General features: G+C 41.4%; 1 protein-coding gene across 2 annotated transcripts; it reads left to right on the top strand.

Annotated features, from left to right (window-relative positions):
• Window positions 1–732: 732 nt before the first annotated feature.
• Window positions 733–12,237, top strand: TM2D3 (TM2 domain containing 3). Of its 2 annotated transcripts, XM_032622578.1 has the most exons (6): window positions 733–854; window positions 1,248–1,340; window positions 2,843–3,000; window positions 8,256–8,430; window positions 9,911–9,986; window positions 11,904–12,237. In XM_032622578.1, exons 1-6 carry the CDS (start codon window positions 764–766, stop codon window positions 12,067–12,069), a joined length of 759 nt encoding a protein of 252 aa, XP_032478469.1. In that variant the 5' UTR covers window positions 733–763; the 3' UTR covers window positions 12,070–12,237. The 2 variants fall into 2 exon arrangements, with proteins under 2 accessions (XP_032478469.1, XP_032478470.1); XM_032622579.1 differs by lacking the exon at window positions 1,248–1,340 and having other exon boundaries at window positions 743–854.
• The last annotated feature ends 5,513 nt before the right edge of the window (window positions 12,238–17,750 follow it).

The following is a 17,750-nucleotide window of genomic DNA, read 5'->3' as shown; positions in this document are numbered from 1 at the left end:
AGAAGACTCCCCATCCCCACCCCAGACAACCTTGTGTTGGGTGGGCGGGGAGAGGGAAGCCCGTGCTCAGCCCAGCACGAATGTTGCTGCGGTGGGAACAGATGCGGATCGCTGTGCCGGCCGTAGGGAGCCGCGGCCTGGGAGCAGCTCCCTCCCGGGGCGGGCCTCCTCCAGGGGGGTCTGGGGGCCTGACACCCGCGGCTGCACTTCAGTCCGGCTTCTCCCCGCCTTCGAGGAGCGTCTCTGAGGACTGGTTAGAGATCCGGGCAGGGCGGGCCTGGAGAGATGCTCGCGGGACGCTGCCCGGGCCCTGGGGTCGCGGGGAGTGGGTCCTTGGTGGCCACCTGGCACACCTGGGGTCCTTACCGAGCAGTCTGGGCCAGTTTCCTCATTTGTAAACAAGAGGCTTTTTAGTCTGACAAAAAAGTAACGTCGTCGAACCTCCGCACGGTACCAAGCGCACAGCAGCAGTTTTTGTCTCTAAACGTACAGATCCGGCCACAGGTATACAGCGGCCAACTTCCCACATTTCCCCGCCTCTGCTCTCGATCCCTCAGGTGTGACTTTCGGGGTCCAGGTGACATTTCCGTGTCTCCATCCGCCGGGGGAGAGGTGAACGCCTTGTCACAGGCGCTGGCAGCCCTAGGAGGCGGGGCGCGGGGAAGTCGGGAGGAGGGGCCGCGCCTGCGCCGTGTACCCCCGCCCCCCCCCACTCCTCTCGGCCCGGCGTCCCCCGCGGCCCGGAAGTGTTTCCGCTGGCAAGATGGCGGGTGCAGGGGTCTTGCTGTGGGACCTACGCCGCTTGTGTCGAGTGCTGCTATTCCTCTCGCAGTTCTACATCCTCTCGGGCGGCGGTGAGTTGGGGGCAGGGGTCTGCGCCGGGCCGGACTGAGGGGTGGGGAACCCAGGACCGCGGGGACCGTTGGCCTGGGCCCTTGGGCGGAGGCTGAGTGCGGGCGGAGGGCGCGGGTTGCTACAGCCGAGTCCGGCTCGTCCTGCCGCCGCCCCTCGGCTCAGGGAGCCGGAGCCGCGAGCCTCGAAATGTGGGCCTGGGGGCTCGGCCTGGGACGCGGAGCTGGGTCTTGGCACCGCGCGTCGTCTCCAGTTGCCCGCAGACCTAAATTGGTGTCGACCCCATTGGGTTTCATGTTCAGTTTCCCGGCGGTCAGGCCGAGATGTTTGCCCGAGCAGCTGTGGGCCTGGCGCGATACACACACAGCCTGAGGTCTTCGTTTCTCTAATCATAGGATCCTTCAGTGTAGAGCCTTCGCAGCCGCTGGCTCAGTCCGACAAGGATCCGGGCCCCACACGTACGTTCACAGTAGTGCCCAGGGCAGCAGGTACTAGACGTTTTCTCTTCTAGTAAACGTGTATATTTGTATCTAGTGGTCTCTTTCTTTTCTTTTTGGATAAAATTTCTTGTAGAATATGACATCACTTTCCATGTTTTGAACATTTTATTGATTGCATTTTAGATATGTGAACTAAAGGCAGATGCATACCTTTTCTGTAGACAGTCTTGGTATTTCAATACCTTTTTACATTCCTGTCTCATCTTTTTCCAGTCCCAGGCTCCCCATTTCTATCTCTTTATTTCAAGTTTTTTCTTTTTTCTGCTTCATCCATCAAGATAACCTTCAACCAATGCTTCTTTCCCTTCAGAAAATTTCTTGTGCTTTTGGAACCCTGTTCCTGATGTTGGATATTATTAAAGGCTCCCCCAGGGCTGTGTGAAATGGAGGGATTGCAGAAGGACTGGTACAAACCTGGCCTCTATCTCTGGTGGTGCTGCTGGGAGCTGGAGCAAAATATTCACCTTTCTGGGTTTCCGTTTTCTCATCTTTTTAAGGTCGTGGGGTTGTCCTGGCCCTGTAAACTCTTGGCTTTGTGATTCTAAGTGCCCATCCTCCAGCCACGGTAGTAATAGGAACAAAGGAAAAGAAAATTTTTTTTCTTTTGTTCCTATTACAAAAGGGTATAATAGGAATTATACCCTTTTGTAAGTATACCCTTTTCTAGGTATTTTGTAGAATTGCCCACTTAATAGTGACTTTAGGACCAGATTTAAATGAGTATTAGTGTTTTGCTAAATGGAACTTTGGTCTCTGTAGTTTCATCCCTTTAGAGTTACATTACTTCAGTAAATTGAAACTGGCAGATGTATTTTACTGATTCTATAAATGACTACTAGAAGACAGCAGCATACTTGAGTTTAAAACATAGGTTATTTTATAGAGAAAGCACAAGAATTTTTTACTCTCTTGGACGTTTTTGAAAGCTTCTCTTCCTGAGAATACTGGTTGCAATTTTGATCCTCTCTTAAATGATAGTAATATATTATACTCCCAGCTAGGCTGGCTGGAGAAACTTACTGCAACCCACTGAATAAGTTACTAATATAAAGAACTATTTTGAACTTTGGTACTGTAAAATTGTAAATGTTACTTGCAGATGGTGGCTTGTTGAAGTACCAAAGTGGAATAATGACAGGACGTTTTTCTAGGGTTGGTACTTTGTTGTACCGATTGATTCACTTAGAGGGTTAGGGGCTTCACTTACAAATTCGTGAATTCAAGTGAAAAGAACATTGGATTGGAAACAGAGAGGTTTGGGCTCTGGTTCCAGTTTTGCCCTCCCTCTGTGATCTTGAACGAACTTTATCATCTGTAAGCCTTCGTTTTTTTCATCTTGTAACATGATAGACTTTTTGAGGTCCTAATTTATTCCTAGCACTGTATATATGTTATGTTCATGATTGTGTTCCTTAAGCTTAGAAAATTGCTTTCCTCTGTTATTGTAATCAGTATTCCAAGAGAATAAGCTTCTCTCTCACCTCTCACAGAAAGCACCGATATCCCACCTTATATGATGAAGTGTCCGAGCAATGGTTTCTGTAGCAGACTTCCCGCAGACTGTATAGAGTGCAAGACCAATTTCTCCTGTGTCTATGGGAAGCCTGTCACTTTTGACTGCACAGTCAAACCTTCTGTTACCTGTGTTGTAAGTACTGCAGCTTACTTATTCTTAATAAACTGATCGTAAAGCTTGAGTTACAAGTAGAGTTTAGACTTGACTATGGAGGAAATTCAGAAAGGGCTCTGCATTTTAAAAGTAAGATTTGAGGAATAAAGTCAACTTTATCAGAAGATGGAAACTTCTATCTCCAAGTAAGGTTTGGTTGCAAGGGTTCAGATGGCAAGTTTTTGACATAAGGATAAATTGAAGCAATTGTCAGACTTCTTACAAAAAGTAGGAAGTAAAAGCTCAAATGCACCAACTGTTGCCCATTAGAAATGACCCTGTTACAGTCGTCACTCCTGCAGCCCATCTCTGATATGTTGACAGCCAGGAAGGAGCCTACAAAGGCTTCCACAGTCGGTGTTCCTTAGCATGCTCTCGGGATACCTGCTTCAGAGCCACAGACTCCTGGCGGCAGCCCCACACCTGTTTAATGTGACAAGGGCAGGGAGACTCGTGTATCTGCATTTTTGAACCGTTGGACCAGGGAAATTACGGCAAACTTCATTGTAGTCCCAGCATGTGGGTGAGATAGAGAGTAGAAATGAATAATGAGGCAGTGTTTTACTCTTGGACCTGCCATGACTAGCTCTGTGATTTAGTCATCTGTCTCTTGTTAAATCAGGAGATGGGCCCAGAACAGCTTTCCTAAAGTGTTTCCATGGCGCCCTCTTTCTGGGAGATGGTTGAGGAGGAAAACACAGATTCCATACCATATTCTCTATCTCTGTCTTTTTTCTTTTTTTTAAGGGAAGCAGTAGGAAGTAAGATTTTTCTTTTAATTAATTTATTTATCTTTGGCTGCGTTGGGTCTTCATTGCTGTGCACAGACTTTCTCTAGTTGTGATCGGAGGCTACTCTTCGTTGTGGTGTGCAGGCTTCTCCTTGCGGTGGCTTCTCTTGTTGCAGAGCACGGGCTCTAGGTGCTCAGGCTTCGGTAGTTGTGGTGCATGGGCTTCAGTAGTTGTGGCTCGTGGGCTCTAGAGTGCAGGCTCAGTAGTTGTGGCGCATGGGTTTAGTTGCTCCACGGCATGTGGGATCTTCCCGTACCACGGCTTGAACCCCTGTCCCCTGCACTGGCAGGCGGATTCTTAACCACTGCGCCACCAAGGGAAGCCCACCATATTCTCTTTTGCAGATTCCCTTTGACCCAGCGATTCTAACTTACTTGAACAAGATACCTTTCCCCGTCGGTTCTTTGGAACTTGGTCTGCAGAGGGCTAGATTAGAAAGTTCCTTCCACCCCCAGGCTCTTTCTCTATTTCTCCTGAGGTCTAGTATCAGGTGAGGGCATGAGGGAGGCTTCACTCCAAAGGGGAAATGAGATTTTATGTGTTCTCAGTGTCTGGACATAGTGTTTGTAACTGTCAGTATTTGTCATTTTCTTATATCAGAGTTACTCTTTAAAGTGTGCTGGAAAATTGAACTAGTTGCTGGGTAATCTTCATGACTGCCCTTGGATTATCAGTTAGTCTCTGTTGCTGTATCTTACATAGAATTTTCTCCCTACTTACCTAATGGCGAAACCTGTTTGAAGGCTTTTGAAATTGCGTACTTCATTGGTCTGGCAGATAGTAGGTACCTTGTGAAAAATGAGAAAACTGACGGCTGAGGAGAGCTTTTCCAGAATTAGCCTCCTTTGTTTGCCTCAGTGTCTTTGACATTCATCTCTCACAGCTGGTTCCTGAATGAAACATAGTTCTCAATTTCTTCCTTCTTTAGGTGTTCCAAAAACAAGTAGTTTCATTTAGCGGAAAATAGCAGAGAATAGGAGAAATTACAAAGGTAGAGAAATTACAAAGCTTAGGGAAGTTTCTGAATTTCTGGGTCCTGGTCCCTGGTGTATCCTCACCCCTTGGCTGAGATGTGCCCTGGATGGGTTCCTTCCCTTCTCCTCCCCAGGTGCTTTCACCTCACCTGCTTCCTGACTAGCCAGTCATCGCGAATCCTGTAAAGTAGCAGATGCCCAGCCCGCAAGTGTGGCATTTGAAGGCGGCCTCAGGAGCGTCTGGTGGTCTGTTTCTTCTTAAAAATGAAGAGCAGTCAAATAATTGGCTGTCAGGAGCCACGGGCCCCAGGACTGCTGCGGCCAGGTGATCTGGGGCAGGCCGTGCATTCTTCCCTTGTTTGTTTAATGACCACCTGTAGGATCCTGTCTCGCTAAATAAGTTAGCATTTCAGGAAGAAATAAGCTGTGACCATCTGCATACGCAGGTGCACGTGCAAATGCTCATCCTTTCGCTGTGCTGCACTCAGCTTTCTCCCTCCTGCACCTTATTTTGAACTTCATATTAATGGAAAGAAAGAAACTCTTCTTGTCCTTCTAATGCATACTGCATAGGGACTCAGAGCAAGGGAACCTTACCTGGATTACACTAGTCAAAGAAATTGTTTTATAATGGCCCTGTTAAGTATATAAATAGAAATTAATGCAAAAATCCTGCAACCCCTTTCATATCAGCTAACTCCTGCTCCAGCTATGATGGGAACTATCAAGCCAGTTACCTCAGCTGGAAATGTGCTTGATAGAAACGCTGCTTTCTGTTCCTTGGAGAAGAGCTCAGTCTGCTAGTGTATTTGAAGCAAGTTTAATTCCTTCAGATAGGTTCTGTATCCTTACTAATGACAGCTGTTTCACAAAGGGAAAGGTAACAAATCTTTTTACTACAGATGAGCTTTTGTTGGGATCTATACTTTTTTGTGGTGTGAAAATGGATTCAGTAAATGCTGGGGTGCCTGTGTAACTATATGGAAAAAAGTGGAATCCTGTTTTATCCAAAGTAAATTCCAGATCAAAGATTTAATGTGAAAAAGTGAATCCACAAAGTACCAGAGAAAGCATGAGGTAGTTTTGTTGTAATCTCAAAGTAGGGAATATTTTTCTAAGTATGAAATAAAATTTAGAAGCCATAAAAGAAGGAATTGATAGATTTGACTACTAAAAATTAGAGATTTCTGCATGCCCTAAAAAAAAGCATAAAGGCCAACGATAAATGACAAACTAGGAAAAAGTATTTCTCACACACGTGACAAATAATGCACTAATATCCATAATATATAAAGACTTCCAAAAAGCCAATAAGAAAAAGATGACAGTCCTGTAGAGAAATGGTTTTAGGACATGAACAGAGGGTTCATAGGAAAGGAAATACAATTGGACTTCCAATGCATGAAAAAAAGTTTAATTTTTCTCATGATTAAGTACAAAACAATGGGTTTTTTTTTTTTTTTTTTTTTTTTTTTTTTTTTTTTGTTTTTTTTTTTTTTTTTTTTTTTTTTGTTTTGTTTTGGTTTGGTTTTTTTTGCGGTACGCGGGCCTCTCACCGCTGTGGCCTCCCCCGCTGTGGAGGACAGGCTCCGGACGCGCAGGCCCAGCGGCCATGGCCCATGGGCCCAGCCACTCCGCGGCATGTGGGATCCTCCTGGACCGGGGCACGAACCCATGTCCCCTGCATCAGCAGGCGGACCCCCAACCACTGCACCACCAGGGAAGCCCAATGCATTTTTTAAACTATCAGATAGGCAAAACAATCAAAAAGTTTAACACTCTGAGTTCTTAAGGGTATAAGGGACAAACACTCCTGTTAGCAGGCGGGTAGGTTAGTCAGCCTCTTGTGAGCACTTTGTCTTATCTCTGAAACTTATAGATGCACATAAGCTTTGACCCAGCATTTTCATATATAGGAATCTATCTTACAGATATTACATATTGCACGTGTATGCAAATAAATATGCCTAAGGATATTCTTCGCTGCTTTGTTCACACAGGCAAGATTAGAAACAAGCCGAATGTACAAAAGAGAACAGTTTAATTTATGGTCCACTGTGTAGTGAAATAAATACATTGCAGCCATTGAGAAGAACTAGGCAGCTCTAGGGATATTTATCAATATCTATAGAATTAAGTGAAAAGTAAATATCAGTGGGAACATTAAATTAAAAAAAAAAAAAAAAAGAAACGTATCTGATGTAAACGTGCCCATGCATAGAACAGACTCCCTGGAAGGCCAGAGTGGGTGAGCGGTGCTTGGTGCTGGGGAGGGCAGTGCTGCTGAGGGCTGGGCTGCACCAGCCTTCTCCTCACTCTCCTGTTGTCCCTGGGAGTTTGTACCACGTAAACTTATTACCTAGTTTTAAAAAACAATTGATAAGAAACGTGTTATGGATGCATCACTAGAAATATGCAGACATTTAAAACAATATTGCTTAAATCATGCAGTGCCTTACTCAGTTTCAAATACTGTCCATAATAGGAGTTTTGCATTAATCAAAAAAGTTAATAAATATAATACTTCCAGAGGTGATTGTGTTACCATTTAAATATGATTTTGAAAAATATTTATTACAATATAATGTCAAGTGGATACAAAATGTTTTCAGTGTAATTCCACGTATGTAAATCTGTACTATAGGAAGGAAAAATGAAAGAAGGTTAAAAGTGCTTGTCTCTGGAGAGGTTACAGGTTTTTTCTGTAATTTCCAAATGTGCAACATATAAGAATATGGACTGCTCTTATAGACAGAAAACAAAATAAGGACATTTAAAATTGAAACGAAAAAAATCTCTGGTCTCAAAGTTCAGGGCCCACGGTGAACACTTGCTCATCAGCCTCTCTATGGAGTTCTTTCTAAGTTGGGAGTGGTTTTCTGGGGCTGCCGATGGGTCGGTCCGGCTGGGTGCTCGTGGGTGTGTCACAGCAGTGACAGCCCTGGGGCTCTGGGCCACTCGCAGGACGGCTCCTAGGGAAGAGTTGAGACCCGGTGGCCAGGCTGTTCCTCCAGGAACAGGGCTCCTGCGTTCTGCACAGGCTTACAGCTCCGTGACCTTGAGCAGAGGGACTCATCTACCCTTTGAACTCTCTGTGACTCCGAGGCTTTATAAAGTACATTTTCCTTTTTTCTGTGTTATAAAAGTACACATGTGCATTATTAAAAATTTAGCCAAAGTAACAGTGATGAAATAATCTTATCATTCTGAAATAACCTTTGTTACTTTGATGTGCATTTATCTAGATATTTTTTGTTAGGTATATATTTTTGGTTGTATATTTATGATCATAGGATCATAGCATACACATTTGTATTGTGTACATATTGGTTTGATACCTGTTTTTCTGCCACTTCCTTCTAGGTCATAAAGTATTTTAGACACTTGGTGCCATATGACTGTAGTTTTATTGACCTATTAACAAGCTACTGTATTATGATTGAATAGTTCTGTGTCCTTTGGTACGTAGGATCAAGACTTCAAATCCCGAAAGAGCTTTGTCCTCAACATGACTTGCAGGTTCTGCTGGCAGCTTCCGGAAACCGACTACGAGTGCTCCAGCTCCACCAGCTGCATGGCGGTGTCCTGCCCGCGGCAGCGCTACACGGCCAACTGCACCGTGCGGGACCACGTCCACTGCCTGGGTAGGTCGGCATTAAGGAAATCTGTGAGCAAGATATTTTTTCTACGCTTATTTATAGAACTGTAACCAGAAACTTAAGAATTAAATTTTAATTGTCTCGTCAGAAATATTTATTAGCACTATTTTTAGTTATGCCAGTTCTATTTTAAAATGTAATATTTGATAAAACAAAAAATGTGTAAGGTATAAAGCATAGTGTATAATTGAGTTTCACCCAAATTAACTAAAGCAGCGTGATGCCATTGAAACTACCAGAGTGTGTTTCCTGCATGCAGTTACCCTGCCTCTTCTTCAGAGGTAACCACCCTTTTGGATTTTCTTATCATCTCACTTCCTTTTCTTTAAATTTTTTGTAGTTCTATCACATGAATGTACTAGAATATAGTGTGGTAAATTATTCAGTAGTGCATGTTTTAGAATTGTATAATAGACTGTTTATGGTCTTCTGAGACCATCTTTCAACATCATAGCTCTAAGATTCTTCCATTTGTCTTCTCTTATTACAATTTTTTTTTACTTCTATATAATAACTTGTAAGATTGTATCATAGTTTATCCTTTCTCCACTGTATTTGGATTATTTACAGTTTTTTTCCTTACAAATTGAGCTGCTGTTAAAGCTTTTGTCCATATCTCCTGGTTGCACATGTCCGTGTCTCCTGGTTGCACATGTTTGTCTGGCATACACTCTCTTGCGTGTGTTATTTTCCAGGACGGTTGTATCCGTTTACATTCCCACCAGTGGTTACACAACTGTTCGTGATGATCCACATCCTCTCCAATACTTGTTATCCCTACGTTTTGTTTTTTTTTTCTTACAGACTTCTAGGAATTCTTTTATATTTTGGGTAGTAATCTTTTGGTGTCCCTAACATCCTCTCCCAGATTTTAACTCCCCCCACAATCCCTTTCTTTTGGTATCTTTTGAACAGAACTTTGAATTTTTAGTTAGTTGAAGTTTTTAGTCTTTCAGAGTTAGCCCTTTTTTGTTGTAAGAAATCTTTCCCTACTCCAAATTCATAATTTCCTGTACGTTCTTTTAAAAGTTGTAAATGTGGCCTTTCACGTTTAGGTCTCTAGTCCCCTGGGGTTGGTTTGGTATATGATGTAAGGTGGATTCAGTCTCACTTTTTCTGGCTGGGACAGCCCAGTGTCCCAGTACTCCCGGGCGGTCTGTGGGCCCGCTCCCTTCCCGGTGCCTGGTTTGTCTGTCTCAGCCCCATGTTACCCACGTTTTCACAGCAGGTGGGGTGTTCTACCTTCTTCAAGCTGTGATCCTCACAAAACTGGTTTAAATGTCGAGTCTGTGCTCATAGACAGTCAGGGCTTTCTTTTTACCATTCATCGTAGTGAACATTTACTTTTGTAAAGAAAGTTGGCTTTTTACATTGTAAATCACAAGGCCCCTAGTTATAATTTAGTCTCTGTGTGAGAGTATTTTTATACCCATGTTTTTATGTGGAGTGTTTTCCCTTTTTTAAGGTAACCGTACTTTTCCGAAAATGCTGTACTGCAACTGGACTGGTGGTTATAAGTGGTCTACTGCTCTGGCTCTGAGGTAAGCTCTGTTTCTAGTAAGTCGGATGCCATTTGGATTTCGTTGGGGTTGGTGGGCTCTTCCAAGCTCCTCCTCCATCCACTCAGATCCCGCCGTGTGTTAGGTAGACCATAGGGACAGCAGTGTGGGAGGTTATTTAGGTGGTCAGACCAGTACCCTCGTGGAATTTAATGGCCCGTTGCTGGTTTTCCTCCCGAGATGGCCTGCACATTCTAGAGGTGACTGTAGTCATTACTAGAGATCATTAGAACCAGTCAGTGCTTCCCATCCTGAGTGTACCCTGAATAAGTAAAATGCCATATACTAATTAAAGTCGGTAGGTTTATGATGTATGTCTTTAATTTTCAGTAATTTTCTTCTTTATTACAAAAAATAATACATGCTCAGTACTGAAAACTGGAAAAAAATGAAAATGACAAAGAGAAACGTTGAAAATCCTTATAATTCTACCATTCAAACATACTTATAGACTTACAATTTTTACATAAAAATTTGTTTGTATTAGTTAAACTTTTCAACAGTTTGAAAAGAAAATTGTACCAGTTCTTCCCACCGGAGGGAAGGGCAGGTGGGGTGCTGGTTAAATGATTCTCTGATTAGGAAGGTAGGCATCTGCTGTTGGAGGTTTAGGGTAAGAGTCTGAGGTGGCCTGTGGCCTGTGGTGAGACGCGGGCAGGGCTTCTCAGCCTTGTCATTGTTGACATTTGGGCCACGAATTCTCTGCTGTGGGGCGTCCTCTGCAGAGCAGGATGTTCAGCAGCATCTCTGGACTCCACTTACTGCGTGTTAGCAGTCTCCCCAACCCCCACTGAAGCTGTGAGAATCAAAAATGCCTCCAGGGGTGGCCAGGTGGCCTCTTGGGAACCACTGCGTCAGGGTTTGGGCTGGGGAAGAGGAGGATCCTGCTGGCAGGAAAGCACAGCTGAAAAGTGAAAGACGGGTCCACGATAGAAAATTAGATGCAACGACAGTGAGATTTGGTGACACCCAGCGTCTTTGTCAGCAGTGGTTCACATTCAAACTAACAGCTGACTTTCTGCTTTTCAGTAAACTTTTTATTTTGGAATAATTTTAGATTTTAAAAAAAAGTTGCAAAGCTAGAGACTTCCTGTACACCCTTCACTCAGCTTCCCCCACATTGTTGACATCTTAAATTACCGTGGCACATTTAATAGCTGATTTTTTAAAAATAAGAATAATTTTCTTCTCTGGGCTCAGCATGGTTTCTTTGAGAATATTCACGGTGAATGTGATAACGCCTGGTGTTTGCTTCTTGGTACTCAGGGTGGGGGATTGGAAGGGTGTAGATGAACCAGGGATGGACACATGTTGATAACTATTGGAGCTGGGTCATGGGTGCTGTTCTCTTCTTTTTACTTTTATATGTTTGGAATTTTTCATAATAAAAGCTTTAAAAGAAATACAATGAGAAGTTGTCCGAATATTGTTAGATCTTAGAATTGGAAGGAACCTTAAAAGTCATTTATTCTGAACATGAAATTTTTAAAGATGGGTGACTGACAATGTTCACGACTTGATCTGGGCGGCCATGTGGTGTTGGCTGCCTGGCGATGCCACCTTCAACCACCATGTTCCTGCACTGTCTGTAGGACTAGCCCCACTTTGCTCTCCTGGATGTGCCATTTCAAGCTTAAAAAAGCAACAAGCTCGATTTTCTTGAAAAGAGGACCATTAGATTTCATTACAGCTAAAAAGTGTTTACTTTTGACAATTAAACGGTCTTGTTGCCCGTGATTGTTTAGTGTTGTACATTTGTGAGATAGTCACTGTGTCCTGATTAAGGGATCTGGTGATTTGAGGCCCTTTCCCACATGTGAGTTAGTGGTTACTGAGGCGCAGTAATGCAGGCGCAGTCGGGGGGCCATTGATGGACTCCAGGCCTGTCTGCTGTTGCAGCATCACCCTTGGTGGGTTTGGAGCGGACCGCTTCTACCTGGGCCAGTGGCGAGAAGGCCTCGGCAAGCTCTTCAGCTTTGGGGGCCTGGGAATATGGACGCTGCTCGATGTCCTGCTCATTGGAGTCGGCTACGTGGGACCAGCAGATGGCTCTTTGTACATTTAGCTGCAGTTGCGCGCTTCAGAGGGGAGCAGTGCTTAGAAAACGGCCTCTTCCCTGTAGGAGTCCATGTGCTGTGAATGGTGTATGTGTATGTTTTTAATGTACAGCATCTGTACTTTGCCTGCCTTGATGAAGGTAAAATAAAAAACACTGAACTGTGTTTATCTGGAATTTGTTTTTATTTGCCTGAAGTCTATTTTTTTTTCTGTGAAAAAAATTAAACTTACTTAAACTAGAAGAACAACCTGTGCAGCGACTGAAAATCTGTTCAATTCGTAGACTTGAGTTTTATATTGCTTACCTCAAACTGTGCCACATGTATCTCCAGCCTGAGTGTCATCTGCCGTAAAGAGCTTTTCAACTATAATTGCAGAAAGTGGGAAATGTTTTTATTCTTTAGCTAAATAAGATTATCTACCTAAATTTTCAGTCATCTCTGAGCTTTGCAGTGTAATGTCTATGGAGTCTGGTCTTCATATATGACTGTTTGAAGTAAACTGCAGAAATTTTGTGTCTGGTTCCTGTGATTGGAATTTTGTTAGTAATATAAAATGTTGCAAGAGTACTGGAGAATTAATAAAACTGCAAGTTACTTTAAAATTTTTGCAGACTTCTTCCTGTTATGTTTTTTATATTAAAACATAATCTTGAATAATCCTAGCAACTTTTATTATTAAGAAGTATAATATTTATTTTTCAGGGCATTACTTCATTCTAATAGATATATTCATAATTGGCTGGCTCATTAACACACTGGAAGTGTTAAAAAATGTGTTGATGTGATAAATGGTTTTGAGTCTTTGTAAGATCTGTTGTAGACCCTTTCTTGGAAATAAAAACATTTATTAATCCAAAATTTTTTTTAATTAACTTTTTTTTATTCAAGTATAGTTGATTTACAGTATTTCAGACTGATTCAGTTATGTTTATATGTGTATATATATATACACATATATGTATGTGTATTTTTTCAGATTCTTTTCCATTGTAGGTTACAAGATATTGAATATAGTTTGCTGTGCTGTACAGTAGGTCCTTGTTGGTTATCTATTTTATATATAGTAGTGTGTATATGTTAATTCCAAATTCCCAATTTATCTCTCCCTACCTTTCTGCTTTGGTAACCATAAGTTTGTTTTCTATGTCTGTGAGTCTATTTCTGTTTTGTAAATAAGTTCGTTTGTATGTTTTTTTTAGATTCCACATATAAGTGATACCGTATGATTTTTGTCTTTCTCTGACTTCACTTAGAATGATAATCTCTAGGTCAATCCATGTGGCTGCAAATGGCATTATTTCATTCTTTTTTTATGGCTGAGTAATATTCCATTGTGTATATGTACCACATCTTCTTTATCCCTTCCTCCGTCAACAGACACTTAGCTATTGTAAATAGTGCTGCTATGAACTTGGCTATTGTATATAGTGCTGCTGTGGACATTGGGGTACATGTATCTTTCCGAATCAGGGTTTTCATCTTTTCTGGTTATATGCCCAGGAGTGAGATTGCTGGATCATATGGTAACTCTTTTTAGTTTTTTAAGGATGCTCCATACTGTTCTCCATAGTGGCTGCACCAATTTATATCCCCACCAACAGTGCAAGAGGGTTCTCTTTTCTCCACACCCTCTCCAGCGTTTATTATTTGTAGACTTTTTGATGATAGCCATTCTGACTGGTGTGAGGTGATACGTCATTGTAGTTTTCATTTGCATTTCTCTAATAATTAGTGATGCTGAGAATCTTTTTATGTGCCTGTTGGCCATCTGTATGTCTTCTTTGGAGAAATGACTATTTAGGACTTCTGCCCATTTTTTTGATTGGGTGGTTTGATTTTTTGACATTGAACTGTATAAGCTGTTTGTATGTTGTGGAAAATATATACCTTGTTGGTTGCATCCTTTACAAATATTTTCTCCCAGTCCATAGGTTGCCTTTTGATTTTGTTTATGGTTTCCTTTGCTGTGCAAAAGCTTTTAAGTTTAATTAGGTCCCTTTTGTTTATTTTTGCTTTTGCTTCCATTGCTTTAGGAGTAATTCCAAAAAAATATTGCTACAATTTATGTCAAAGAGTGTTCTGCCTATGTTTTCCTCTAGGAGTTTTATAGTTCATTTAGGTCTTTAATCCATTTTGAGTTTATTTTTCGTATATGGTGTTGGAGAATGTTCTCATTTCATTCTTTTACATGTAAGCTGTCCAGTTTTCCCAGGACCACTTATTGAAGAGACTATCTTTTTTTTCCATTGTATATTTTTGCCTCCTTTGTTGTAGATTAACTGACCATAAGTGCAGGGGTTTATTTCTGGGCTCTCTATCCTGTTCCATTGATCTATGTGTCTGTTTTTGTGTTCAGTACCATACTGTTTTAATGACTGTAGCTTTGTAGCAAGTCAGGGAGCATGATTCCTCCAGCTCCATTCTTCTTTCTTAAGATTGTTTTGGCTACTTGTTCTAGTTCTGTGAAAAATGCCATTGGTGATTTGATAGGGATTTCGTTGAATGTATAGATTGCCTTGGGTAGTATAGTCATTTCGACAGTATTGATTCTTCTAATCCAAGAACATGGTATATCTTTTCATCTGTTTGTGTGGTCTTCCATTTATTTCATCAGCATCTTACAGTTTTCAGAGTATGGGTCTTTTGCCTCCTTAGGTAGGTTTATTCCTAGGTATTTTATTCTTTTTGATGTGATGATAAGTGGGATTGTTTGCTGAATTTCTCTTTCTGGTATTTCATTGTTAGTGTATGGAAATGCAACAGATTTCTGTGTATTAATTTTGTATCCTGCATCTTTACCAAACTTATTGATGAGCTATAGTAGTTTTCTGGTAGCATCTTTAGAATTTTCTGTATATAGATCATGTCATTTGCAAACAGTGACAGTTTTCCTTCTTTTCTGATTTGGATTCCTTTTATTTCTTCTTCTCTGATTACTGTGGTGAGAACTTCCAAAACTGTGTTGAATAAAAGTAGTGAGAGTGGACATCCTTGTCTTGTTCCTGATCTTGGAATGCTTTCAGTTTTTCACCATTGAGAATGATGTTAGCTGTGTGTTTGTCATATATGGCCTTTATTATGTTGAGGTATGTTCCCTCTATGCCCATTTTCTGGAGAGTTATCATAATAAATGGATGTTGAATTTTGTCAAAAGCTTTTTTGCATCTATTGAGATCATGTTTTTTATTCTTCAGTTTGTTAATAGTGTGTATCACGTTGACTGATTTGTGGGTATTGAAAAATCCTTGCATCTGAGGGATGAATCCCACTTGATCATGTTGTATCATGCTTTTTAATATGTTGTTGAATTCTTTTTGCTAGTATTTTGTTGAGGACTTTTACATCTATGTTCATCAGTGATACCGACCTGTAATTTTTTTTTTGTGTGTAGTATCTTTGGTTTTTGTATCAGGGTGATGTTGGCCTCATATAATGTGTTTCGCTGTGTTCCTTCCTCTGCAATTTTTTGGAATAGTTTCAGAAAGATAGGTGTTAACTCTTCTCTAAATGTTTGGTATAATTCACCTGTGAAGCCATCTAGTCCTGGACTTCTGTTTGTTGGGAGTTTTTAAATCACAGATTCAATTTCAGTACTCGTGATTGGGCCGTTCATGTTTTCTATTTCTTCCTGGTTCAGTCTTGGGAGGTTGTACCTTTCTAAGAATTTGCTCATTTCTTCTAGGTTGTCCATTTTATTGACATATAGTTGTTTGTAGTAGTCTCTCTTGATCGTTTGTATTTCTGTGGTGTCAGTTGTAACTTTTCTCATTTTTTGTTTTTGATTTTATTAATGTGGGCCCTCTCCCTTTTTTCTTGATGAGTCTAGCTAAAGGTTCATCAATTTTGTTTCTCTTTTCAAAGAAGCAGCTTTTAGTTTTGTTGATCTTTTCTTTTTTTTTTAATTTGTATTTCATTTATTTCTGCTCTGATCTTTATGATTTCTTTTACAAAGTTTGGGTTTTGTTTTTCTTTCTCCAGTTGCTTTGAGTGTAAGGTTAGGTTATTTACTTGAGATTTTTCTTGTTTCCTGAGATAAGCTTGTAACACTATAAACTTCCCTGTTAGAACTGCTTTTGCTGTGTCTCATAGGTTTTGGATTATTGTGGTTTCGTTTGTGTGTGCCTCTAGGTGTTTTTTGATTTCCTCTTTGATTTCTTCAGTGATCCACTGGTTGTTTAGTAGCATATTGTTTATTGTTTAGCCTCCATGTGTTTGTGTCTTTCGCAAGTTTTTTCTTGTGGTTGAGTTCTAGCCTTGTAGCATTGTGGTCAGAAAAGATGGTTGATATTCAATTTTCTTGAATTTACTGAGGCTTGCTTTGTGACTCAGTAGGTGATCTGTCCTGGAGAATGTTCCGTGTGCAGTTGAAAAGAATGTGTATTCTCTTGGTTTTTGGTGGAGTGTTCTATAAATATCAGTTAAGTCCATCTGGTCTAATGTGTCATTTAAGGCCTGTGTTTCCTTATTGATTTTCTGTCCATTGATGAAAGTGGGGTGTTAAAGTCCCCCACTATTATTATGTTACTGTCAGTTTCTCCCTTCATGGCTGTTAGCATTTGCTTTATTGAGGTACTCCTGTGTTGGTTGTATATGTACTTACAATTGTTATACCTTCTTTTTGGATTGATCCCTTGATCATTATGTAGTGTCCTTCCTTGTCTCTTGTAACAGTATTTTAAAGTCTATTTTGTCTGATATGAGTATTGCTACTCCAGCATTCTTGTGATTTCCATTTGCATGGAATACCTTTTTCCATCCCCTCACTTTCAGTTGTATGTGTCTAGGTCTGAAGTGGGTCTCTTGTAGACAGCATATATACAGGTCTTATTTCTGTATCCATTCAGTCTATTTCTTTTGGTTGGAACATTTAGTCCCTTTATGTTTAAGGTTATTATTGATATGTATGTTATTTTCATTTTATTAATTGTTTTGGATTTGTAGGTCTTTTTGAGTTTTAATAACAATTTCCCTAGAAACATTTACAAATTTTTAGCATTTTTCCATTTAAATTGGATATTTGAGTGTTACTTTTTAAACATCTGTGTCAGTAGCCAGCAGACTTAACCAGACTATCAGATCTTTAGCTATAAAATATTTTTTGAGAATATCTCCATAAATCTCAGGTGACGAAAACATGTTTCTTCACCAGAATAAATTACAGTTTACCTGAAAAGGGAACTGAATTATTTGGTGCAATAACGTGCCCTTTAGGAATCAAGAATCTTGTCTGGGGCTTCCCTGGTGGCGCAGCGGTTGGGAGTCTGCCTGCTGATGCAGGGGACACGGGTTCATGCCCCGGTCCAGGAAGATGCCATGGAGCGGCTGGGCCCGTGAGCCATGGCTGCTGAGCCTGTGCGTCTGGAACCTGTGCTCCGCAACAGGAGAGGCCACAACAGTGAGAGGCCCGTGTACCGCAAAAAAAAGAAAAGAATCTTGTCTGTGCAGGTGTGTTGGTCTGGTTGAGTAGCAGTTCCAGCTCTGGCCACTAGGTGGGGCATCCCCATTACCGTTGCTTTCCCATTATATTCCCAGAAACAGCCAATCTTGACTTGTCGGCCCTCGCCCCCGCCCCCGGAACTTGACCCTGGGCACAGAGCAGGGCTGCACTTCCAGGTGGGCAGCCCAGTTTGCACTGGACTTTCTTTTCTAAAGACAGCACACTTTCTTACCCGACATGCGAACATGA

This window comes from Phocoena sinus, chromosome 2 (assembly GCF_008692025.1).
Source record: "Phocoena sinus isolate mPhoSin1 chromosome 2, mPhoSin1.pri, whole genome shotgun sequence".
NCBI classification, from domain to species: domain Eukaryota; kingdom Metazoa; phylum Chordata; class Mammalia; order Artiodactyla; family Phocoenidae; genus Phocoena; species Phocoena sinus.
Note: the sequence above shows the minus strand (reverse complement) of the source record. Positions and strands in the feature narration are given on the sequence as shown.